Here is a 25,417-nt window from a genome sequence, read left to right as displayed (position 1 = left end):
AAGAGTAGATTCATTTCTCATTAAACCACTTTCTTTCCTCATTCATAAGAAGCAACTCCTCATCTCTTACAGTTTGATCATGAGATTCCAACAATTCAGTCACATCTTCAGACTCCACTTCTAATTCTAGCTCTCTTGCTATTTCCACCACATCTGCAGTTACTTCCCCCACCAAAGTCTTGAACCTCTCAAAGTTATCCATGGGGGTGGAAAACAACTTCTTCCAAACACCTGTTAATGTTGACATTTTGAATTCCTACCATGAATAATGAATGTTCCTATTGGCATTTAACATGGTAAATTCTTTCCAGAAAGTTTTCAGTTTATTTTGCCCAGTTCCATCAAAGGAATCACTATTTATGGCAGCTACAGCCTTATGAAATGTATTTCTTAAATAGTAAGGCAAAAGTTGAAATTACTTCTTGATCCATGGGCTGAAAAATGAATGTTGTGTTAGAAAGCACATAAACCTTAACCTCTTTATATACACCTCCACCAGAGCTCTTAGGCACCTTGTCAATGAGCAGTAATATTTTGAAAGGAATCTTTTTTTCTGAGCAGTAGGTCTCAACAGCAGGCTTAAAATATTCAGTAAACCATTCTGTAAACCGATGTGCTGTCACCCAGGCTTTGTTGCTGCATTGATAGAGCACAGGCAGAGTAGATTTAGTGTAATTCTTAAGGGCCCTCTGATTTTCAGAAGGGTAAATAAGCACTGGCTTCAACTTAACGTCACCAGCTGCACTAACTCCTAACAAGAGAGTCAGTCTGTTAATTTGAAACTTTGAAGCCAGGCATTGACTTCTCTCTGGCTATGGAAGCCCTAGATGGCATCTTCTTTCTTGTTTTTTGTTTTTGTTTTTTTTGACAGAGTCTCACTTCCGTCATGCAGGCTGGAGTGCAGTGGTGTAATCACAGCTCACTGCAGCCTTGACTTCCCAGGCTCAGGTGATTCTCCCACCTCAGTAGCTGGGACTACAGGCATGCATCATCATGCCTAGCTGGGTTTTTTTTTTTTTTTTTGAAACGGAGTCTCACTCTGTCACCCAGGCTGGAGTGCAGTGGTGCGATCTCCACTCACTGCAAGCTCTGCCTCCCGGGTTCACACCATTCTCCTGCCTCAGCCTCCCGAGTAGCTGGGACTACAGGCACCCACCACCATGCACAGCTAATTTTTTGTATTTTTAGTAGAGACGGGGTTTCACCATGTTAGCCAGGATGGTCTCAGTCTCCTGACCTTGTGATCTGCCCGCCTCAGCCTCCCAAAGTGCAGGGATTACAGGCGTGAGACACCACACACGGCCTGGTTTTGTTTTCTGTATTTTAGTAGAGAAGGAGTTTCTCCATGTTACTCAGGCTGGCGGCATCTTCTTTCAACAGAAAGCTGTTTCATCTACATGGAAAATTTGTTGTTTAGTGTAGCCGCCTTCATCAGTTATTACGGTACATACCTTGTATGCACTAAGGTATGCCTGTACTCATATGTTGCCCTTTATTCCTCTAACACCATTTACTACAATTTTTCTTAATGTTTAATGTGTGGTTTATGCCTAAGCTTGCTATGAGGACCAGCTCCATGAAGGCAGGGGCTGTGTCTGTCCTGCCCACCAGCGTACCCTCAGTGCCTATTGTGCAGAGAGGTAAATGCCAGACTGAAGATTAAAATGGCTTGTCTTTAAGACCAGCGGATTTAAATTGGGGGAAAAGGTGAGAGGGAAATCTGAGGCCAAAGACTCAGTTTGAGCAGAGGCCAGGGCCATGCCATGGCATTTCACGTGGGCTCCCTTGGCTGTGACAGGAAGGTAGAGAGAGGCAACTTAAACTGCAGAGCAACAAGACTAAACGCAGCATCTGCAAGGATAGAGTGAACATCCAGGTAGACGAGGGGCTGGAGGAGTCCTGGAAGCAGAGGGAGGTGTCCTTGTGATGGGCCAGAGGTAGAGAAGAGGAGTGCTCCTCCAAAGCCAGGTTCTAAATTGATCAGGAGTGTCAGAGGTATGACGCTTTTCTGGAACGTTCCTGGAGATCTGAGAGATCTTGAGCGTATTGACATCTTTACAATGAGATTTCCAATCCGTATCAAAGGATATTGGAATGTTGCTGCATCTCTTGGTTAAACCTGGATTTTAAAAAATAAGTAATATGTACTGCTTAAGATAAACTAATTCTGACAGCTCCCAGAGCCCCCCAATATTTCCCCCCCCATTTCAATTTCTGGCCTGACCCCCTTTACCACACTGAGCTCCTGGCCGGGCTGGGTCTCTTTGGCCCCATGCCCCAATCCCACTTCACATGGTGACTGCTGGCTCAGAGCGGTGCCCAGTCAGTTCTGAGAAGGATAAATATAATGATTGTATGCACCTAGGGGCGCTGGCAAGGATGATAATGGCATTTGGTCCTTCTTCCCGACATGCAACTGGCCCGCCTCCCGCTCCTCCTAGTGTGCATGGGCTCTGCTCCTCCACACACTAGCTCCTCTATCACCCTTCTCCTCATGGCAGAGCGACTTTTTATTTATCCATTGACTTGAGTGGTGGAGTTTATTTTATTGGATTTTAGCACACACGTGAAGCCTTTGAAAAGCCTCTTCAGGCCGGGCGCGGTGGCTCACGCCTGTAATCCCAGCACTTTGGGAGGCCGAGGCGGGCTAATCACGAGGTCAGGAGATTGAGACCATCCTGGCTAACACGGTGAAACCCCATCTCCACTAAAAATACAAAAAATTAGCTGGGCATGGTGGCAGCACCTGTAGTCCCAGCTACTCGGGAGGCTGAGGCAGGAGAATGGCGTGAACCTGGGAGGCGGTGCTTGCAGTGAGCCGCAATCATGCCACTGCACTCCAGCCTGGGCAACAGAGTGAGACTCTGTCTCAAAAAAAAAAAAAAGAAAACGAAAAGCCTTTTTAGTCGATGACCATATTTCTCTTCTGACCACCATGTCCACCCCCACTGAAGCCTCCCGAAGGTCCATAAAGTCTGGATGATAATTAAAGTCATCCCAGCTGTCCTGGTCTGTTGTCAAGCCCTGTGGCTACCCTCCCTGCAGGGCGGCAGCTGCCCCACCCGCTGTCCTTTGCTCAGCACACCCCGCCCATGCCCAGCCCAGAGTCCACCTACGCACTGCCCCTCTGCCTGGAGCAGTCCTACCATGCAGGTCCCAGCCTGTTGTGTTCATTTAACTTTAAAGATTAATTGGCCGGGCGCGGTGGTTCATGCCTGTAATCCCAGCACTTTGGGAGGCCGAGGCGGGTGGATCACAAGGTCAGGAGATCGAGACCATCCTAACCAACATGGTGAAACCCCATCTCTACTAAAAATACAAAAATTAGCCGGATGTGGTAGTGTGTGCCTGTAATCCCAGCTACTAGGGACACTGAGGCAGAAGAATCACTTGAACCAGGGAGTTGAAGGTTGCAGTGAGCCGAGATAGCGCCACTGCACTCCAGCCTGGCAACAGAGTGAGACTCGTCTTAAAAAAAAAAAAAGATTAATTTACAGCAAACGCTTTGTAAGCACTCTTTTATTAGCACTGTGTCCTATTTATTTCAAATATACTGAAAAGGCTGGGCATGGTGGCTCACCCCTGTAATCCCAGCACTTTGGAAGCCCGAGGCAGGAGGATCACTTGAGGCCAGAAGTTTGAGGTTATGAGTCTGAGAATAGCCTGGACAACATAATGAGATTCTGTCTCTCCAAAAATAAAAATTAAAAATTAAAAACTTAGCCATACCTGGTGACACATGCCTGCAGTCCCAGCTGCTTGGGAAGCTGAGGCAGGAGGATCGCTTGAGCCCAGGAAATTGGGGTTATCTCCAACCTGGGTGACAGAGTGAGACTCCATCTCTAGAAAAAAAAATTTTTATAGCAAACACTTTGTTCTTTTATTAGCACTGTGAAGTATTTGAAATACACTGAGAAATGCAGACTAGGATTAGCAGACACTCATGGACCCACTATCCAGGATTAGCAAATGTTCACATTTTGCCATATTTGCTTCCAATTATTATTATTCTTATTTGAGACAGAGTCTCGCTCTGTCGCCCAGGCTGGAGTACAGTGGTACACTCTTGGCTCACTGCAAGCTCCACCTCCCGTGTTCAAGCAATTCTCCTGCCTCAGCCTCCCAAGTAGCTGGGATTACAGGTGTGTGCCACCATGCCCGGCTAATTTTTTTATTTTTAGTAGAAATGGGGTTTCGCCATGTTAGCCAAGCTGGTCTTGAACTCCTGACCTCAAGTGATCCACCTGCCTCGGCCTCCCAAAGTGCTGATATTACAGGTGTGAGCCACTGTGTCTGGCGAGCTTCCAATTTTTTTTTTTTTTTTTTTTTTTTTTTTTGAGACGGAGTCTCGCTCTGTCACCCAGGCTGGAGTGCAGTGGCCGGATCTCAGCTCACTGCAAGCTCCGCCTCCCGGGTTCACGCCATTCTCCTGCCTCAGCCTCCCGAGTAGCTGGGACTACAGGCGCCCGCCACCTCGCCCGGCTAGCTTTTTGTATTTTTTAGTAGAGACGGGGTTTCACCGTGTTAGCCAGGATGGTCTCGATCTCCTGACCTTGTGATCCGCCCGTCTCAGCCTCCCAAAGTGCTGGGATTACAGGCTTGAGCCACCGCGCCCGGCTCCAATTATTTTTATATAACGTTTTATGTTACATATAACTAGATATAAATATATTTACATGTAAACATATATTACATACTGTATACATTTTTTAACATAGCAAAGCCTCTCACATACAGTTACAGACCCCTTTGACCGCATCCTCTGGCCTATTCTCTCCCTCCCTGTGCAGTATCCACCCCGGAGTTACCATATCTTCCTCCTGCCCGTGTTTTTTAATTTTGCTGCAAATACACAGTCCCTGAACTATATATAGCATTTATTCTGTATTTGGTATGGTTGCTTCATTCTACTGCTGGCGTTTTCCACTCAACATCCTACCTTCCGGGCCAATGTTGTTGCCATTCACAAGCCTAGTTCATTCTACGAAAATGCTCTGCAGCGTTCCCTTCTCTGGGCACCTCACCACTTATTTCGCCGCTGTTCTCTGATGGATGCTTTTGCTTTTTTCCAGTCTTACCAGCAGGGCAGTGACAAGGTTGCTAGGTGGAGGAGTCTGAATGTTCACCTAGGATGTTTTTCTAGCAGGAGGAATCGCATGGTCAGCTGTGCGAGATGTGCTGCTTTGCCCTCCACGGCATCTACTCCACACTCCCAGCAGCGTGTGAGAAGGCCCTGCTGGAGTGGCCAGGGGACCCTCGGAGGAGCCTAGGCCCTCCAGGGTGGGCCAGTCTCCCGTCAAGTGCTGTCAGGTTTGCTAAGTTCATTCAGGCACCACTTTGGAGACGGACCCTCAGCACTGAGAAGGAGGGTTACTGGTTGGATCTAGATGTGTTGCGTTACAGGTAGCACAAGGAGCTGTGTTCCCCGCCTGGTCATGTGGTAGGACAGTCAACTGTCGTCACCATCCCTGTAGCACCAGCACATCTGATGCCAGCAGGAGTGGATGGCCCCACTTCTCCAGGTGTCTTCACCTGCCACTTACTGGAACCTGCTCTGTCAAGGCAGGCCCTGAAGGTTTCTTCAAATATAGCTGAGGAGGGAAGAGATACTTTGCCTTCAACATCGGTGACCCGAGTCCTCTGGAACTGCCTCCAAAGAGGAAGAGCACTTTCCCCTCTCAGACAACATGGTACCGGCACCCCTCACTCTCAACACAGAATGGAACATAGTCTGCACTCCTGTAGATGATCTGAAGGCATCAGGGGACCATGTGATACCAACCTCAGTCTCAGAGGGTAGGCCCTGCACGGGGTTGCGCAGCGTGGGGCCGCACCCCTCAGCCCTACCCCTCTGTTCTTCCTGATCCTGCAAAAACATGGCTCTGGAATCTCGGAGGGCAGTCACTGCCTTCCGGCAGCCCCATCACCGTGGCTGGGGAGGAGGAGGCAGCCACAGAGGCCTCAGGGAGCAACATCTCCCACTGCCCAGGCCTTTGGCAACACGAGTGAGATGTGGCCTCTGCCCCAAGGGTGCTTGCAGAGCAGCAGGGAAGGTGAATGTGATAGTTAGTGGTTAATATTAAGTGTCAACTTGATTGGACTGAAGGATGCAAAGTATTGTTTCTGGGTGTTTCTGGGTGTTGCCAGCAGAGATTCACATGTGAGTCAGTGGACTGGGAGAGGAAGACCCACCTACAATGTGGGTGGGCACCATCCAATCGGCTGCCAGCATGGCGAGAAAAAGCAGGCAGAAGAAGGTGGAGGAAGCTGACTTGCCGAGTCTCCCAGGCTTCATCCTTCTTCCCTGCTGAATGCTTCATACCCTCGAACATCAGACTCCTGGTTCTTCAGCTTCTGGACTCTTGGACTTACACCAGTGGTTTGCCAGAGTTCTCAGGCCTTCGGCCACAGACTGAAGGCTGCACTCTTGGCTTCCCTACTTCTCAGGTTTTTGGACTCGGACTGAGCCACTACTGGCTTCCCTGCTCCTCAGCTTGCAGACGGCCTGTCATGGGACTTCACCCTGGGATCGTGTGAGTCAGTTCTTCTCAATAAATGCCCTTTCATGTGTTAGTTCTGTGCCTCTGGAGAACACTGATGAACACAGTGAGAAAGGCGGCTGGCACACCCGGGGACCCACAGAGGAGGAGAACGAACTTGAAAGTCCCCCCTGAGCGCTAAAGGGATTCCCAGAGTGAGCGTCCCCTCCCGAGGGGCGGAGGAGACACGGGACACTCCTGCGGGTCTGGGATGGTGTGGATGGCTTGGAGGGGATGCGGGAGCCACAGGTAAACAGGCTGCCGAGGGAGGGAAGAGTAGGTACCAGTTCAGAGTCTGGGGCTGTGAGTTTAGCTGATTAGGCCCTTGTAAAACAGTTTCACGATGCCACCTGGTGGCAAGCTCAGAGCAACTTATTCCTGGAGAACAGGGACAGGAAAAATCCATCTGGTGGTGAGCGTGCAAGGAGAAGAGGAAGGCACTGTCTGGTCTGGTATGCAGGGCATGGCATGGGAGAGCACAGCCCCTTGGCACCTCGAGCCTGTGGAGAGAGGCCATGGGGGTAGTGGTCACCAGAGCCCTTCTGCTGAGGCCCAGTGCTGCCCTGACCCTGCCTGCAGGTCACTGTGCCACTGGGTGATGCTGGCACCGCGTCTGTGAGGGGGAACGCAGGGGTGGCTGTGAGGCCTCAGGGCACTTGCTCCACGGGGTGCCCACAGCCTGCCTGGAGTCCCTCCTCTGCTCACAGCACTATAGGCTGTCACTGGGAACCTCCTACTCTGTAGGCCCACCCAGCTTGTGACTTGGCAACCCTGTCCCATATCCAGACTGAACAATAGCTGTCTTCTGCGCTCCCTTGGGAGCAGCTTGGGCCAGGCAGGTGGGGTCATGCTGAGGGCCAACAGCAGGACAAAGAGGGGCAGGTGGCCGGCAGGCCCGCCCACACCCATGCTCCCCACATGAGGTGGGTTGTCCTTGGCTTCAGGCTCCTCGTCTCAAACTGACAATGTACATCATTGTGAGGTGACGTGGTGTGGGAGGTGGGTCCCTGGACGCCTGAGGAACAGCCCAGATGGTGGGCAGTGCATTCCAGCACCCCAGCTCTCCAAAGCCCCTTTCACCTCCCTGAAGACAGTGTTTCTGCAGCTTTCCGGGGCCAGGCCACCTTTGTCCTCAGCCACCTGCCTAGTGTGTTTCGGCCCCACCCAGTGTCACCCACCCTGTGTGACACTTCCACACCCCACATTGGGCTCCTCCTCTGCAGCCACCCTCAGGCTTCTTGCCTTGCCTACCCCTCCAGCTTCCCTATACAACTCTCAGTCTCATCCTCTACACCTCTGGCCATACTAGGGAGGGGCGCATTACTTTTTTCCAGTTTTTAAAAATTGTGGTAAAATATACATAACATAAATTTGCATTTTAACCAGTTTTAAGTGTACAGTTCAGTGGCATGAAGTACATTCACACTGTTGGGCAGCCGTCACCACCGTCCATCTCCAGGACTTTTTCATCTTCCCAGACTGACACTCGGCCCCCATTCAACACAAACCCCACATTCCCCTCCCTCCAGCTCCCACCATTCTACTTCCTGTCTCTAGTTCTCTGGCCTCTCGGGGCCTCTCGAGACACAACTAATGGGAGTGGAGCCCCATAGTGCCTGTGCTGGTGTGGCTGCCTTCTTTCACTTAATGTAACGTCTTTAAAGTTCAGCCGTTGTATTATGCATCAGAATTTCATTCCTTTTCAAGGGTGAAGACTGTACCACGTTTTATGTATCCATTCGTCTACACACGGAGGCTTGGGCTGATTCCACCTCTGGGCTTTGTGAGTGATGCTTCTAGGCAGACAGTTGTCACTTCAAGACCTTGCTTTCAATCCTTCCGGGTGTATACCCCGAAGCAGAATTGCGGACCAAAGGGTAATTCTGTTTAATTTTTCGAGGAACTGCCAAACTTTTATGTTTAAATGTTCAGTGAAGTTGAAGTTTTATTTTTTAATTTGATGTTCAATTGTTTGAGGAACTGGCATTCACAGCATCTGCACCGTTTTCGATTTCCAACAGCAGGCACGGGTTCCGCTTTCTCTACGTCCTCGCCAACAGCAGGCACGGGTCCGCTTTCTCTACGTCCTCGCCAACAGCAGGCACAGGGTCTGCTTTCTCTAAGTCCTCGCCAACAGTTTTTATTTTCTGTGTTTTCAATGGATGTGAGGTGGTATCTCATTGTTTTCATTTGCATTTCCCTAATGTTTAGTGATGTTGAGCATCTTTTTATATGTTATTGGCTATTTGTATATCCTCTTTAGAGAAATGTCTATTCAAGGCCGGATGCAGTGACTCACGCCTGTAATCCCAGCACTTTAGGAGGCTGAAGCGCGTGGATCACCTGAGGTCAGGAGTTCAAGACAAGCCTGGCCAACATGGTGAAATCTGTCTCTACTAAAAATACAAAAAAAATTGGCTGGGGGTGGTGGCAGGCGCCTGTAATCCCAGCTACTCAGGAGGCTGAGGCAGGAGAACAACTTGGACCTGGGAGGCAGAGGTTGCAGTGAGCCAGGATCACACTGCTGCACTCCAGCCTGGGCAACAAGAGCGAAACTCTGTCTCAAAAAATAAAATAAAAATAAATGTCTATTCAAGTCCTTTGCCAGTTTTTGAATTGGGTTCTTTGATTTTTGTTGTTCAGTTGTAGAAGTTTAAAAAGAAAATATTCTGGATATTAACCTCTTACCAGATGTATGATTTACAAAGAAAAAAAAACAGTTCAGAGAGTATAAAAAGATCAAGTGTTTTTTTAAAGGGTAGATGAAAGTAGATACATTGGCCGGGCGCGGTGGCTCAAGCCTCTAATCCCAGCACTTTGGGAGGCCGAGACGGGCGGATCACGAGGTCAGGAGATCAAGACTATCCTGGCTAACACGGTGAAACCCCGTCTCTACTAAAAAATACAAAAAACTAGCCGGGGGAGGTGGTGGGCGCCTGTAGTCCCAGCTACACAGGAGGCTGAGGCAGGAAAATGGCGTTAACCCGGGAGGCGGAGCTTGCAGTGAGCTGAGATCCGGCCACTGCACTCCAGCCCGAGCGACAGAGCGAGACTCCGTCTCAAAAAAAAAAAAAAAAAAAAAAAAAGAAAGTAGATACATTAGAAAAACACATTATTATTCCATGTGTAAACTTGAGACTCTTGTGCCTGTGTTTATTCTGGTTCTTTTCACAATACATTGAAATCATCCCTTGGTCGGGTGCAGTGGCTCACTCCTGTAATCCCAGCACTTTAGGAGACCGAGGTGGGTGGATCGGCTGAGGTCAGGAGTTCAAGACCAGCCTTGAACCCAGGACCCAAGAAGCAGAGATTGCAGTGAGCCAAGATCGCACCATTGCACCCCAGTCTGGGCTACAAGAGTGAAACTGTTTAAAAACAAACAAACAAACAAACAAACAAACAAACAAACGGGTTGAGCACAGTGGCTCATGCCTATAATCCCAGCAGTTTGGGAGGCCCAGGTGGGCGGATCACCTGAGGTCAGGAGTTCGAGACCAGCTTGGCCAACATAGTGAAACCCTATCTCTACTAATAATACAAAATATAGCTGGGCATGGTGGCATGTGCCTATAATCCCAGCTACTTGGGAGGCTGAGGCAGGAGAATGGCTTGAGTCCAGGAGGTAGAGGTTACAGTGAGCCGAGATAGTGCCACTGCACTCCAGCCAGGGCTACAGAGCAAGACTCTGTCTCAAAAAAAAAAAAAAATTAAAAAAAGGAAATTATCAATTTACTTTTCTGCATCTTCTGCTAGAGCTTGAGCTTTTGAATGAAACTCTTGTGTCTGCATTGGCAGAATCTGTCTCAGAGGAGACTGTGGTAGGGAGAATTCTAAGATAACCCTCAACAACCCACTTCGTATATAATTCCTCCCTGCAAGGGTGGGAGGGACTGTGAATATAATGGGCTATCAGTCTCGTGACTGTGTTAATCACATGGCACTTTAAGAAAGGGAGATTATTGATTAAGGAAGGGTGATGTCCTTGAAAGTTCTGACCAAATCATGGGAGTCCTTTGTATCTGGGTCTAGAGGTCACAGACAAGAGAAGTCAGAGATTCAAAGCCTAGGAAGGATTTGATGCAAGAGATCCTGAGGCTGTCCCTGAAGGAGGAAGCTGAGGTATTGTGAGAGGGCCTGTGGGAAGCAGTCAAGTGGCCTCTAGGCGTTGACAGTGGCTCCCAACTAGCAAACGCCTGCCTCAGTCATTCAACTGCAAGAAACGGAATTTTGCCAACAACCTAAATGGGCTGGAAGGCAAATTCTTCTGCAGAGCCTTCAGAGAGCTTGTGGCCAGTCGACATCTTGAGCATGAGACCTTCAGCAGAGAACCAAGTCAGGCCATGGCAGAGTTCTTACCCATGGGCATGGCATGGTCATGTATTTGTGTTGTTTTAAGCCATGAGGTTAAAACTTTCACAGCAACAGAACACTAATAGGAATTTTGGTTCCAGGAATGAGGTGCTGCTGTAAGAAACATTTAAAAATATGCCAGTAGTTTTGGAACTGGGCAGTGGGTAGGGCCTGGAAATATTTTGGGGAACATCATTTAAAAAACTTGAATTACCGGCCGGGCGCAGTGGCTCACGCCTGTAATCCCAGCACTTTGGGAGGCCGAGGAGGGTGGATCAAGAGGTCAGGAGATCAAGACCATCCTGGCTAACACGGTGAAACCTCGTCACTACTAAAAATACAAAAAAATTAGCCGGGCGTGGTGGCGGGTGCCTGTGGTCCCAGCTACTCAGGAGGCTGAGGCAGGAGAATGGCGTGAACCTGGGAGGCAGAGCTTGCAGTGAGCCGAGATCGCGCCACTGCACTCCAGCCTGGGTGACAGAGCGAGACTCCGTCTCAAAAAAAAAAAAAAAAAAAAATTTGAATTACCTTAGAGAAGGCCTCTATTTCCTTGGATAGACTATGCATAGAAATATAGACTTTAAGGCTTCTGTGGTTGACAGCTTAGCAGGTGGGGGGTATGCTACCGGAAATGGGGTAGGTCCTGATGGTGTCACAGCAGAAACTGTTTCCCGCTGCTGTGTGGGGAGCAAACTTTCAGGGGCCCATTTGCACGTATGTGTAATTGCCAGATAGGTTCTTCCTGCCTGCTGCGCAGACAGAATCAAACTCCTGAGACCGTGCTGTTGCAGTAGAGAAAGACTTTCATTGACCAGGGCCCAGCTCACACAGGAGAACTGGCGTTCTCACTCAAATTGGTCTCCCTGTAGGCTCAGAAGCCAGGAGATTTTATGGACAATTGATGGGCAGGAGGGTTAGGGAATAAGTGCAGCTGATTGGTTGGTGATGAAAATTACAGAGGTGTGGAAAATGGTCCCTGTGCACTGAGTCCACCTCTGGGTGGGACCACAGGGCCATTTGAGTCATGAGTCACAAGTTCAGGTGGGGTCAGTCTGAAAAAAGCCGGAAAAAAAAAAAAAATCTCAGGTTCTACAATAGTGACATTATAGGAGCAATTGGGAGAGTCACAAATCTTGTGACCTCTGGCTATATGACTCCTGAGCTGTAAGGGATTATAGAAACTATGCCTACCTTATCAGAATTCAGTCCCCTCCCATAATCCTATTCTTGTGGCCTTTCATTAATCTTACCAAAGGTGGTTTTCAGTCCCTGAGCAAGGAAGGGATTAGTTTTAGGGAGGAACTATTATTATCCTTGCTTTCAAATTAAACTATAAACTAAATTATTCTTAAAGTTAGCTTGGCTTAGCCCCAGGAATGACCAAGGACAGCTTGGAGGTCAAAAGCAAGATGGAGTCAACTATGTCAGATTTCTCTTACAGTTATAATTTGGCAAAGGCAGTTTCATGTGGCTTAGGAGATTTCTAAGCAACGCTTTGAGGTCCTACCTGGTTTCTTCTTGCTACTTATAGCAAAATGTGAAGGAAGAGGGATAAACTGAGGGAAGAACTGCTAAACCAAAAGGAATCAGGACTGGAGGGTTTCAAAAATTCTTAGCCTCTCCAGATGTCAAAAGATGCTAAAAGTCAGAGATGGTCGCTGAAACCATGGCACAGAGAAAAGTCTGACACTCTAATGTTCTGCTAAGACCCCAGAAAGACCAAGAGGTCAGAATAGTCAGTCCATCCAAGGGCCCTTTCAAGACATTGAGGTATAGTCACAACAGAGGGCCCCAAGGACGCTGCCATTTCAGCAGGAGGCCAGGTGGAGGAGGGACTATCTCAAAAAGATTGTGCATGTGACTTTATCTAATGAAGTGAAACTGGTGAAACACACAAGGACTATGAGGTTCTTGAGATGTTTATTTCAGCAGAACATTCCCAGCTCATACTGACAGGGACAGGGAAAGTACACAATGAAAGAAGGCCCCCAGAATTCCACTTGCAGGAAGCAAGGCAGTAGAACTACTTGGATGCAAACGTGCTACTTAGCATGAAAAAGGAAGGATGACCCGAGCTGAGAGCCACAGGATTTTCTCCCAGGCCTTGAAACCTAATGGAGTTTGTTCCAGAAGGATATAAAAGCTGCTATGGACTAGTCACTGCTTTTTACTGTCCATTCCCCCAACCTCCTTTTGAGCATTATGCTGTGCCCGTCTTATCACTGTATGTGCAGAATGTTGGGGTAGGAAGTTTCTTTCGTTTCATAGGTCCACAGGTCAGGAAGAATTGTGCTCAAGAGCTGTATTTAGCAGATTACAGCCAGGAACCTGATCCATATTCCATCTGAAGTATTTAAATGATGACATTGTGGATTTTGAGCTGATGAGATAATTCTATTTAGATGTAGATGATGAGATTTTGAATTTTAAGCTGAGACTCTAATGAGATTGCCAGAGGCGTTTGAACCAGAGCAATTCCATCTTGAATAGGGGCCGGTAAAAGGAGGTTGAGACCTACTGGGCTGCATTCCCAAGAGGTTAGGCTTTTTTTTTTTTTCTTTGAGACGGAGTCTTGCCACTCTGTTGCCCAGGCTGGAGTGCAGTGGCGCAATCTTGGCTGCAAGCTCCGCCTCCCGGGTTCACGCCATTCTCCTGCCTCAGCCTCCCGAGTAGCTGGGACTACAGGCACCTGCCACCACCCCCGGCTATGTTTTTGTATTTTTTAGTAGAGATGGGGCTTCACCTTGTTAGCCAGGATGGTCTCAATCTTCTGACTTTGTGATCCGCCTGTCTCAGCCTCCCAAAGTGCTGGGATTACAGGCGTGAGCTACCGCGCCCGGCCTTTTTTTTTTTTTAAAAAAAAAAGTCTAGCTGTCACCCAGGTTGGAGTGCAGTGGTATGATCTTGGCTTGCTGCAACCTCTGCCTCCCAGGTCCAAGCTATTCTGCCTCAGCCTCCCAAGTAGCTGGGACTACAGACACCTGCCACCATGCCTTGCTAATTTTTGTATCTTTATTAGAGACGGGGTTTCACCATGTTGGCCAGGCTGGTCTGGAACTCCTGATCTCAGGTGATCTGCCCACCTTGGCCTCCCAAAGTGCTGGGATTACAGGTGGGAGTCACCATGCCCGGCCCCCAGGAGGTTAGGTATTCTAAGTCACAGAATGAGATAGGAGGTAGGCAAAAGATACAAGTCATAAAGATCTTGTTAAAATAGGTTGGGGTAAAGGAGCCAGCCAATACCCACCAAAACCCAGATGGTGACGAGAGTGACTTCCGGTGGTCCTCAATGCTCATTATATGCTAGTTATAATACATTAGCATGCTCAGAGACACTCCCACCAGTGCCATGACAGTTTACCGCAAGGTCACGAAGTCACCCTATATGGTCTGAAAGAGGGAGGAACTCTCAGTTCTGGTAACTGTCCATCCCTTTCCCTGGAAACTCATGAATAATCCACCCCTTGTTTAGCATATAATCAAGAAATAACCATAAAAATGGGCAACTGCCTGTGGAGTAGCCATTCTTTTATTCCTTTACTTTCTTAAGAAACGTGCTTTCACTTTATGGACCGCCCGAATTCCTCTCTTCATGTCTGAATCAGGCCCTGTTCCGGTAACAGGATGAGGCTCTTGGTAACCTTGAGGTATGCTGAATGCATTCTGGGGATTGGGAGGGACATGCGTCACTGGAGGCCGGAGGTTGTGTTAGGCAGAGTTCTCAGATGACTCCCTGCCACCCAGCTGTTGTCTATGACCCTCCTGTTGAGTGTGGAGGGACCTGTGACTGAGACGGCACAGGCCTCTCACGACTGTGGCATGCTGGAGTTTAAGAAAAGGATATTATATTGTCCCTGGTGGGCCTGACCTAATCCCAGGGCCGGCGTCCTTGTGGAGGAGTGGGTTAAACTCGGAAATCAAGCTGGAAATGCTTGATGACATGATGTAAGCACTCGCCCTCTCACCATTACTGTGTATTTCTGCGCTTGGGCCATAGTCGCCTTCGTGTCTCCTCTGCACAGTGGAGTCCCTGGAGGGAGGGGCCCTGTGACGCTCTGGGGGTTCCCAGTGACCCCTGCCTCCCACGAGCCCGGGCTCCCCACACCCGCCCGCCTGGGATCCGGTCCCAGCACCCCGATGGCCGCGGGCGGTTTCCCGGAGCCCCGCGGTTGGCCACGCGCCGCGCTCTCCGCCCCGTTGGGGACGCCCAGGCCACCGGCCGGATGAGGGACGCGGGGGCAGAGCGCTCAGGCCGGGGCCGGCGGGGACCCTGCGCGCTGGCCGCCGCGATCCTCTGGCAGCTCCTCCTGCTGCTGCGCTTCCCGTCCACCTCGTCCCTCTCTGCAGGTGAGCGGGCGGGGGTGGTCCGGACGGAGCGAGGAGCGGAGGTCGCCTGCCTCTCGTGGCCCTGCCCTGCCGCCCGACGCGGACACCCGCCCGGAAGGCCCGGCCGGGCAGGTCTGGCTCCCGGGCCCTGGGAGGAAGGCGCCTTGGAAGGAGCAGAGAGGATGGGGCTCCCGCGCTGGCCCTGCCGGGCTGGATCTCAGGCCTCTGCAGTCCAGCGCCCCACACACCCTCATTTCCAGGATGGGGAAATGCTACTGCAGACAGGACTGTGGGCGGAGTGTCTCTGATTCGCTTCAGTCTGGGGGCGCACTGGGCCGGGAAGGGAGGGCACAGCCGCTTAGGGGCCGCGCGGTGGAGCGGTGCATCCCTTCCGCAGCCTCTGCGCCAACACACACGGCATGAAGCCTGGGAGAAGCCGGGCCCGGTGCTCACCCCCCAGCCCCACCGGCCGTCGCCCCTGACAGGGGGCCTTGGGCTGTGTGTTCCCGGGTCATCCAGGTGGTGCTGTCCCATGGGCCGCGTGGCTTCACCCTGAGCCTTGGACATGTCCCTCCTGTGAAGTGAGAGGAGGGGCACGGCGGCCCCGGGTCCTGTTGATCCTGACATTTGGGGGCACCAGGGGCTGGCGTCCTTCATGCAGGCACCTCATTGCTGGGCTGTCTCCACAGTGTGTGGGAAGACCAGATTCAACGGGAATTCCTCCGGGAGGCCCACCGGGAAGATCTTCGGAGGCCAGAGGGCGGAACCTGAGCGGTGGCCATGGCAGGCCAGTCTACTCTATCTCGGCAGGCACATCTGCGGAGCTGCCCTCATCGACAGCAACTGGGTGGCCTCTGCTGCTCACTGCTTCCAAAGGTGCATCTTCCCTCAAGGCCCTGCTGTGGGAGGGCACTCGAGAGGGAAGCCTGAAGTGAGGGCGCAGCCTTTTCTTTATAGGCTTTGTTCTGGGACAGTTTGCTGCCCCCAGGTGTCCTGCCTTTGACCCAGCAGTGCCCTGTGCCTGGAATGCTGTCCCTGCTCATCAGACTGCTCCAGTCTCCTGACCAAGTGTGTGGCATCTCCCAGGCAAAGGATCCTACCTCATCTCTCACTCTGGGGTTGGGCATCCCCCCCCCCGCCCCCCGCCACTCCACCCCACATTGGTCAACCTGCTAAGATGGTGTGGTTGTCTCATTACACGCACATGACTTTGAAACAGCTAAATGGAGCCGGGTGTGATGGCTCACACCTGTAATCCTAGTACTTCGGGAGGCTGAGGTGGGAGGATTGTATGAGTCCGGGAATTCCAGATCAGCCTGGGCAACATAGTGACACCTCATCGCTACAAAAATTACAAAATTTAGCCAGGCCTGGTGGTGTGCGCCTGTACTCCCAGCTACTTGGGAGAATCACTTGAGCCTGGGAGGCCAAGGCTGCAGTGACTGTGATCACACCATTGCACCCCACCCCAGGCGACACGATGAGACCCTGTCTGAAAATAAGTAAATAATTAAAAGTAAAAATAAATAAATAGTTAAGGCCTGTCACGGTGGCTCACACCTGTAATCCCAGCACTTTAGGAGGCCAAGGCGGGTGGATTGCTTGAGCCCAAGAGTTCAAGACCAGCCTGGGCAACATGGCAAAACTCCATCTCTACTAAAAATAAAAAATCAGCCAAATATGACGGGGCATGCCTGTGGTCCCTGCTACTGAGGAGGCTGAGGCAGGAGGATCACCTGAGCCCAGGGAGGTTGAGGCTGCAGTGAAATGTGGTTGTGCCACTGCATTCCAGCCTGGGCCACAAAGCCAGATCTTGTCTCAAAAATAAAATAAAATAGAACAAAATAAAATAAATAGCTAAATGAAAATTAATCCACTCTAATTGGGATTATCAATAAATAGAGGAAAACAGACTTTATTTCTAAAGGGAACCACCTCCAGCCCACTCTCCATCTGCTGTAAACTTTAGGAATCAAAATCCTGATGTTCCAGTCAATGTGAGCTTTGGTTTCTGCATCTTGCCCAGCTCTAGGCCATCCACACAATCTCAGTGGGCCTCGGTTTTTCTTGTGTAAGTGGTAGTGGGTGTGCAGCATCCCAGGTCACACACACTTGACACACGCTTCAGGTGATGAGACAGAGTGACAGTTCCAGGGCTTCCCAGGGCCAGGCACGCATAGTTGAGTGCCTGGCCCCTTCCAGCCAGGGCTCATTGCAGGCTGTCCAGGGAACACTTGCCGAAGGCTCCCCTACGTCCTGGCTACCCACACATGCTGGCACATTATGTCCAGCCAGGGGGGTTTTGTCACTTCTGGAGAATTATGTGCCACCGTCCCCACAGACGAGAGTGAAAGATGAAACAGACGGCCTCTGTCCCAGGAGGTGTGAGGCAGAGAGGGTCAGGAGACTGAGTTACTCCTCCAGTGCTTCCTGGGCTTGCTGTGTGCTCTGAGGGAGTCGGGGAGGATGTCAAATTCTGAGCCAGGAAGCCAGAGCTTTGGACATAGCTGGCTGTAGCATCCTCCTCAGATCCCACTCATTTATTCAGCACCCGCGGGTGCCAGGCCTCAAGTCAGGCCCATTGTGCGGTACACAGAGATGCAAGCCCCACCCTGAGGCTTCTCATCCTGTCAGGAAAGGTAGGCACAAGGCCAGGACCATGGTAGACCCTGCACCAGACAGCGGCTCGGAGCAGGAGAGGCCTTTGGGGGAGGTGGATGCAGGCATGTGGGGGGAGGAGGACCATACAGCCAGGACCTGTGGGTTGGAAAGTCACTTGTTTTCTGGAAACAAGTTCAGTTCCATGAACTCCTCCATGTGCTCCACCAATACCTGCTGAGTTCCCGTCACCAGGTGGGGCAGCCTTGGAGATGGTGGTGCACGAGGACTGGGGAGAAGGGGGTGGAGCATACTGGCTAGGGAAATAGGGTCTTCGAGAATTACTGGAGGTCATGGGGCCCCAGGAGGGTTCTGGTCAGAGCTAGGAATGAGCCAAGTCTCTTCTCTTCTGAAATGAAGGGGTGACGTAATGCACCCCCAGTGTTTTCTGCACTAAGATTCTCGACTCCTTTGAGTCTGGGGCATGCTGAGAAAGCCACAGGAATCATCCCTGGCCAAGTGTCCCGAAGGCCCCTAAGCTCTTGTCAAGACCAAAGCAGGGCTCTCTGACATGAGGAAGGGAGGAGAGAGTAACCCCAGAGTGACGGTGGGGTCTGGGTGCCTGCCAGGTGGGCAGCTGGGGTGAGGGTGCCGGCCCAGCACTCAGAGGAGCCTCCCCACAACAGGTCCACTAACCCATCTGATTACCGGATCCTACTTGGGTACAACCAGCTAAGCCATCCCACAGAGCACAGCCGGCAGATGACAGTGAACAGGATCATGGTGCACGCTGACTATAACAAGTGGCACCGCATGGGGAGTGACATCACCCTGCTGCAACTGCACCGTCCTGTGGAATTCAGCTCCCACATCCTCCCCGCCTGCCTTCCGGAACCCACCACGTCGTTGGCCCCTGACAGCTCCTGCTGGATATCTGGTTGGGGAATGGTCACCGAGGATGGTGAGCAGTGCAGTCAAGTGGCCTGAGCATCTCCCGCTTTTGGAGGCAGGCACTTGGGCTCTTTGACTCTGAGCCATTCAGGGTTCCCTGGTTCTGAATGTTACTGACTCCACCCTGACGACAAGGGCCTGCTGCGGTCTGACCTCCTCCAGGGCCTCACCAAGCGCCCTGGAGCTTCCATGGCGGTGGAAGGTGCTGGGCATCAGTAGCAAGTAAGAGTAGGCCTGCGGGTGCCGTGGCTCACGCCTGTAATCCCAGCACTTTGGGAGACCGAGGTGGGCAGATTACGAGGTCAAGAGATCAAGACCATCCTGGTCAATATGGTGAAACCCTATCTCTACTTAAAAAAAAAAAAAAACTATATATATATATATATATATATATACACACACACACAAAAATTAACTGGGCGTGGAGGCGGGTGCCTGTAATCCCAGCTACTGGGAAGGCTGAGGCAGGAGAATCGCTTGAACCAGGGAGGCAGAGGTTGCAGTGAGCCGAGATTGCACCACCGCACTCCAGCTGGGCAACAGAGCAAGACTCTGTCTCAAAAACAAAAAAGAGAGAGCAGGTCTGTCCTCGGCCCAGGTGTTTATGTCTGAAGAACACTCACCTCTGTGGATGTGAACCTCGCTGCTCGCCTGGCATATTTGTCATATATTTGTATATTTGTAGACTGAGAGGGAAGAAATGTTAGGTAAAGACTCCAGCAAAAGAATAAATACTTTTGATTTAGGAAAATATAGTGATGAGTGCAAAACAGTGGAATGGCAATTTGGAATTATTTGTGGGGTCATCATCTGGCAGACTATCTCAGAGGAGGCATTTAAGACAGGCATTCCATGAGCAGGCCAGATCTGGCCTCCCTGCCCTTGCCGCTGAATGTCAGTCACACGGCCCTAGTCATGAGAGCAGCTGGTCCTCCAAAGACAGCCTCCTGGGACTGTCGTTCTCCAACTTTTTTTTTTTTTGGGATGGAGTCTCGCTCTTGTTGCCCAGGCTGGAGTGCAATGGCATGATCTTGGCTCATCACAACCCCCACCTCCCCGGTTCAAGCGATTCTCCTCCTCATCCTCCTGAGTAGCTAGGATTACAGGCATGAGCCACCACACCTGGCTAATTTTGTGTTTTTAGTAGAGATGGGGTATCTCCATGTTGGTCAGGCTGGTTTCGAATTCCCAGCCTCAGGTGATCCACCCGCCTCGGCCTCCCAGGGACTGTCATTCTCTAAGAATCAAGGCAGAGAAGATTCTCCAGGTGGGAGAGGAGGAGTTAGGGCCTGGGGAAGTCATCAGTTAGTTGGAGCAGCTTCCGAGCAGAGAGCCATTGACCTTGATGAGAGATCTGGGCTCCAGTCATCCTTCTCTCTCCACACACCAGCAGCCCCCAAGGACCCATGAGGCCCACACAGGGCAGGCATTGTGCAGGGGTGGGCCCCTGTCATCAGGCTTTGCCCACATGGGGACCCCAGGCCAGATCTGGGGGTGACAGCTGGAACCACAGCCCAAGTGTCCCCAGACCAGTTGCTCCTTGAGGAAGGGCGTGTCTGATTTGTCACACTGCTCAAGCCTGCCCGGCACCTGCTAGGTATGCCACCAGCCGGGCTGCCACTCCAACTGCCACCCTCCCTGCCTCCAGCTCTGCCTCCTCTTAGCAGCCAGAGGGCTTGTTTTTGATGCATAAGACCCTTCTATTGTGTCCCAGTGTGCTTGGAATGACACCTCCAACACCACATCCTGGCTAGGAGGGCCCCCGCTCTGGGCCCCGAGGCGGCTGCGCCTCACCCTTCACCCCACGCCTGCTCCCTTGCAGCCACATTGGCCTCCGTCCTGGCTCGTCTTACTGCAGGCCCTTCCCCTTTGCCTGTCCCCTCGTCTTGGTGGTGCCCTCCCTGGGTGAGCGGGCTGGGAAGGGAGGGCTTCCCTCTGGCTGCACATCTGACACCTCCTCCCACAGTCTTCCTGCCTGAGCCCTTCCAGCTTCAGGAGGCAGAGGTCGGTGTCATGGAAAATAGTGTCTGCGGATCCTTTTTCCAGCCCCAGTACCCCGGCCAGCCAAGCAGCAGTGACTACACCATCCACGAGGACATGCTGTGCGCTGGGGACCTCATAACAGGAAAGGCCATCTGCCGGGTGAGTGGGCTCAATCTCTCGCCTGTGCTGTCCCGGGCCTCTGCCACAGGGTCTCCTCTGGACCCTGCCCCAGCCCTGACTTCTTCCCGAGCCCAGCCAAGCCTGAGGTGTCAGAGCCAGGACAGAAACCCCCCAAAAGCACTGGCCCATCCGTTTTATTTGTATCTTTTAAGAAGCGTTGTTGGCCGGGTAAACAGTGGATCACATGTGTAATCCCAGCACTTTGGGAGGCTGAGGCGGGTGGATCACCCGAGGTCAGGAGTTCGAGACCAGCCTGACCAACATGGTGAAACCCCATCTCTACTAAAAATACAAAAATCAGCCAAGCATGGTGGCGTGTGCCTATAGTCCCAGTTACTCGGGAGGCTGAGGCAGGAGAATCGCTTGAACCCGGGAGGCGGCGGTTGCAGTGAGCCGAGATCGTTCCACTGCATTCTAGCCTGGGTGATGGAGTAAGACTCCGTCTCAAAAAAAAAAAAAAAAAAAAAAAAAACCTTGTTGAAGCACACCACCATGCACAGGGAAGGGCATAAGTACAAGTGTCCTGCGGAGGAATTTTCAGAGACTGACCACTCATGTACCTGGCACCCATGGGTTTTATCCGTGCCTCATTCCTGACGCTAACCCTGCCTGCTTTCTAAAGCACCATGGCTTCATGTGGGGACTTTTAGCTGAGTGAAGCCGTATGGTATGCAAGCTTTTGCCTGGTCCGCTTAGTCAATGTTGTGTCTGTGGGCTGCATCCATCTGGTGTGCAGTCGGTATTGTTCATTTTTATTGCCGTATGCTATTCCACTGTGCAAAGACACTGCAATTTACTTATCCATTCTAGTGCGCGTGGCATTTGGGTGGTTCTCATTTGAGGTTGTTGCAAATAGAATTTCTGTGGACCTCCTGGTGTACGCGTTTCAGAGCACGCAGGTTCCCATTCTGGTTATCAGTCACCCTGGCAATGGAATTGCCTTGCCATGAGATACTCACATGTTCATCTCTCGTTGATCATCTGAGAAACTCTGCAACCTGGTTGTACCAATTTTCATTCCCACCAGCTGGTGAGTGATAGTTCAGGTTGCTGCCAGTCCTTCAAATTGTCTTGCCATTTTCGTATGAACTCTTGTGTGTGGTTTTTAATGTGCATTTCTCCAGTGACTAGTGAAGATAAGCCCTTTCTCATGTTTATTGCCTCTTTTGTAAAGTGTCTGTGCAAGTTTTTTGCCAACTATGGGATTGTCTGCCTTTCATTTGGAATCACACGAGCTCTTTGTCTATTGTGGACGTGAGCCCATTATTGGATATGTTCATATATTACGAATGTCTTTTCCCACTGTGTGTAATCTTTCCATTTTATAGTGGGGGACTGAGGCCCAGAGAGGAAGTGCAGCATCCTCTCCGTCTTTTTTTTTTTGATACAGGGCCCAGGCTGGAGTGCAGCGGCACAATCTCGGCTCACTGCAACCTCTGCCTCCCAGATTCAAGTGATTCTCCTGCCTCAGCTTCCTGAGTAACTGGGATGCATGACCATGCCCGGCTAATTTTTATATTTTTAGTAGAGATGGGGTTTCATCATCTTGGCTGGGCTGGTCTCGAACTCCTGACCTCAAGTGGTCTGCCTGCCTCAGCCTCCCAAAAGTGCTGGGATTACAGGCGTGAGCCACCGTGCCCGGCCTCCTCTCCCTCTCTTGCACCTCCCTCTTTTTCTTTCTCTCTCTTTGGTCACCCCATGGTGCAGAAACATTCTTTGAAGACTCCCATCATAAAATGCCCTACAGGCACCCTCCCTGCTCCCTACAACCTCCTCCCACCCCACCCGTCCCAGCAGGGCTCACCCCAGGGTGCTTGCCTGTGCCCTCTCGCTTCCTGGGCTCTGTCCTCACCACAGCTATGCCATCAGGCATTGGTGCAGCATCCCCCATCAGACACTGCGGGCGGCCCCTCCTGCTCTCTGCTGTCCTCCTTGGAGCGGCCTCCTCAGCCTCCTGACACCCACAGCCCACTGTGTACCACTGGGCTGATTCCCTTGCCTTGCCCATTTCCTTTGACAGAGAGAAAAGGTCAGCTATGGCAAGTCCTGTCTGTTGACCATTTCCTGCCAGCCTCTGCCATCCCTTCTCCTGCAGTTGTGTCCTGATGGGGCTCAGGCCAGAACCATCCTATCAGACAGAATCTGCACCAGGTCCCCTGGGTTCCCTGCCCACTGACGAGGCTGTGGGCTGGCACAGTCAGGCCTTGCCCCTCCTTCCTGTGTTGGCTCAGAGCAGCTCTAGGATTAGAGCAGCCCTTCTGGGGGTCCTTCCAGGTCGCCCCCGTCCACACACCACGTCTGTGATGTCTGTTCATGTGGAATGTCCCTCGGGGCCTCCTGGGCGCTGTCTGCACACGAAGAGGCTTGGTCTTGTTGATTGCACACATGGCAGGAGGATGCTTGTTTCCTTGGGATTCCCTTTTTGGCCTATGGGATGGGGGTGCCCTGCCCAGGATGTCAGGGACTTCCCCGTTTGGGGGCTCTGCCACACTCACAATCCCCCGCGCTCACCTGGGAGCCCCTGGCACTTGCCCTACCCCCAGGCTGGGCACAGGCAGCACCTCTTTTCCCCTCAGCACATCCCACAGCCTGGCATTTTCTGAAAAGCTCAACTAAGAAATGGAGGGAACACTAGAGACCTTAATAAGTCAAGGACAACTGGATTCGGGACTAGATTTAATCCCAGCACCTTGGGGGCCAAGGTGGGAGGATCACTTGATACCAGGAGTTCAAGATCAGCTGGTAACATGGCAAGATCTCCATCTCCATTTCAATTTTTTAAAAAAAAGCTTAAAAAAGAACAAAATACTGGTGGGATGCAGTGCTGGGCTAAGGATTCAGGCCAAGGCGCAGCCAGCCCTCCAGGCTGGGACCCAGCCACCCCGGAGACCACAGGCGGCGCCTTCTCCCCACTCGGGTCAGGAGGGCTAGGCCTGGATGTCCATCTCCTAGAATCCCCCTGCTTATTCTCATGGGTCTGTGACTGCCAGCCTGAAGGCTCTGCCCAGGGTCTCCTTGGGAGCTTTGTGGAGTGGGGCTCCAGAGCCCCGTCTTCGAGATTTTGATCCAGGAGGTCTGTCCTGGGTCTGGGCTTCTAACATCGCCCAGGTGACTGATGAGCGCCACTCACTCAGACAGTGGGGACACCTGCCGCACACCTTGCTTCCCACACTCCATCCTGGAGAAGCGTAAGACCCCCTCCTGCCCCGAACAATGCGTGTCCTTCCCTGTCTTGGTCCCCACCACCCATGTCCTCTCTGTTCTCAGGGAGACTCCGGGGGTCCCCTCGTCTGCCCGTTAAATGGCACCTGGTTCCTGATGGGGCTGTCTAGTTGGAGCCTCGACTGCCGCTCACCCATCGGCCCCAGCGTCTTCACCAGGCTCTCCTACTTCACCAACTGGATTAGCCAGAAGAAGAGGGAGAGTCCCCCTCTGGATCCTGCCTTGGCTCCTCCTCAGGAGATGCCCCCAGCCCTGGACAGCATGACCTCTCAGGGTACCGTCTATAAACCCGGGCTCTGCGCAGCCCTTCCGGCTGCTCACACCCTCCTCCTGCTGCTGATTCTGCTGGGGAGCCTGTGAAGGGCCGGGGCCCCTGGCCTCCTAACCACAAGTGTGCCCACCTCAGGCCGGCCTCCTTGCTGAGCTCTGCATGTTCCTGACGTGTTTCCATCTCTGGGCTCTCCTGTCCACCCAAGGCCACCCCTGCCCCAGGCCTGACAAAATAAAAACCACCCAAGAAGCTTCTTGCTCTGGTTTCTGGCCCACCAGAGCCATCTCCCACACTCCACTGTGTCTCCAGCTCCTCAGGGAGGGCAGGTCTCCCTCCTCCCTGGGCAGGGATATGGGAGCCAAGTCACTCTCCTTGGGGAGTTGGGTCGCGCAGACTCAGACCCCGTTCCTGTCCTCCAGGGCATGCAGTCTTCCAGAAAAATGGCGCCAGGGCCTCCCCACATGGAAGCAGCCGCCTGTCCTCCCGGAGCTAGGTGCTGTGCGCCGGTCAGGGATGAAGTCGTATCTTCCAGGCACACAGGTCACAGAGGCTCTCCTCGACAGCTTGCGAGTAAACTGTGAAGGGGGCTGAGGTCTTGGGTCAGCCGTCCCAGAGTTCTGTCCCAGGGGTCAGCTCTCAGCTGACTGCCCCCTCTACTCACAGCCCTGCCCTCTCCCTGCCTCCGGAAACCCAGCCCCCACCCCTGTGGCTTGCTCCAGCTTGTAGGGGTTGCGGCTTGGCTGACCCAGGACTTGCTGGTCCAGCACTGAGCCCATAACCCAGACTCTGAGTTGCCCCTGCAAGCCTGTCTGAGTCAGGTTTGCATCCCAATGAGTCAGCAGGACTCTCGCAGGGCCTCACACCACAGCTCTCCCCCAACCCCCAACCTGAACTCACAATGAAAAGGGGGCAGCCGGCCGGGCGCGGTGGCTCACACCTGTAATCCCAGCACTTTGGGAGGCCGAGGCAGGCGGATCATGAGGTCAGGAGATTGAGA

At 52.0% G+C, this 25,417-nt stretch overlaps 1 protein-coding gene and 1 long non-coding RNA gene across 3 annotated transcripts; both read left to right on the top strand.

Annotated features, from left to right (window-relative positions):
* The first annotated feature begins 6,216 nt into the window (after positions 1-6,216).
* On the top strand, positions 6,217-9,146 carry LOC141408157 (uncharacterized). The gene is made up of 2 exons (XR_012421001.1): positions 6,217-6,533; positions 8,247-9,146. It is a non-coding gene; the product is annotated as an uncharacterized lncRNA (long non-coding RNA).
* A 5,241-nt stretch (positions 9,147-14,387) lies between these two features.
* Positions 14,388-24,669, top strand: LOC102140772 (serine protease 40-like). Of its 2 annotated transcripts, none has more exons than XM_074008710.1 (5): positions 14,388-14,536; positions 15,905-16,091; positions 18,500-18,774; positions 20,731-20,906; positions 24,195-24,669. In XM_074008710.1, the coding sequence occupies exons 3-5, from the start codon at positions 18,576-18,578 to the stop codon at positions 24,507-24,509; spliced, it is 690 nt and encodes a 229-aa protein (XP_073864811.1). In that variant the 5' UTR covers positions 14,388-14,536; positions 15,905-16,091; positions 18,500-18,575; the 3' UTR covers positions 24,510-24,669. The 2 variants fall into 2 exon arrangements, with proteins under 2 accessions (XP_073864811.1, XP_005572878.3); XM_005572821.5 differs by lacking the exon at positions 14,388-14,536 and adding an exon at positions 14,991-15,236.
* The last annotated feature ends 748 nt before the right edge of the window (positions 24,670-25,417 follow it).

Source organism: Macaca fascicularis, chromosome 12, assembly GCF_037993035.2.
Source record: "Macaca fascicularis isolate 582-1 chromosome 12, T2T-MFA8v1.1".
Classification (NCBI taxonomy): domain Eukaryota; kingdom Metazoa; phylum Chordata; class Mammalia; order Primates; family Cercopithecidae; genus Macaca; species Macaca fascicularis.
This window is presented reverse-complemented; position numbering and strand designations above follow the sequence as displayed.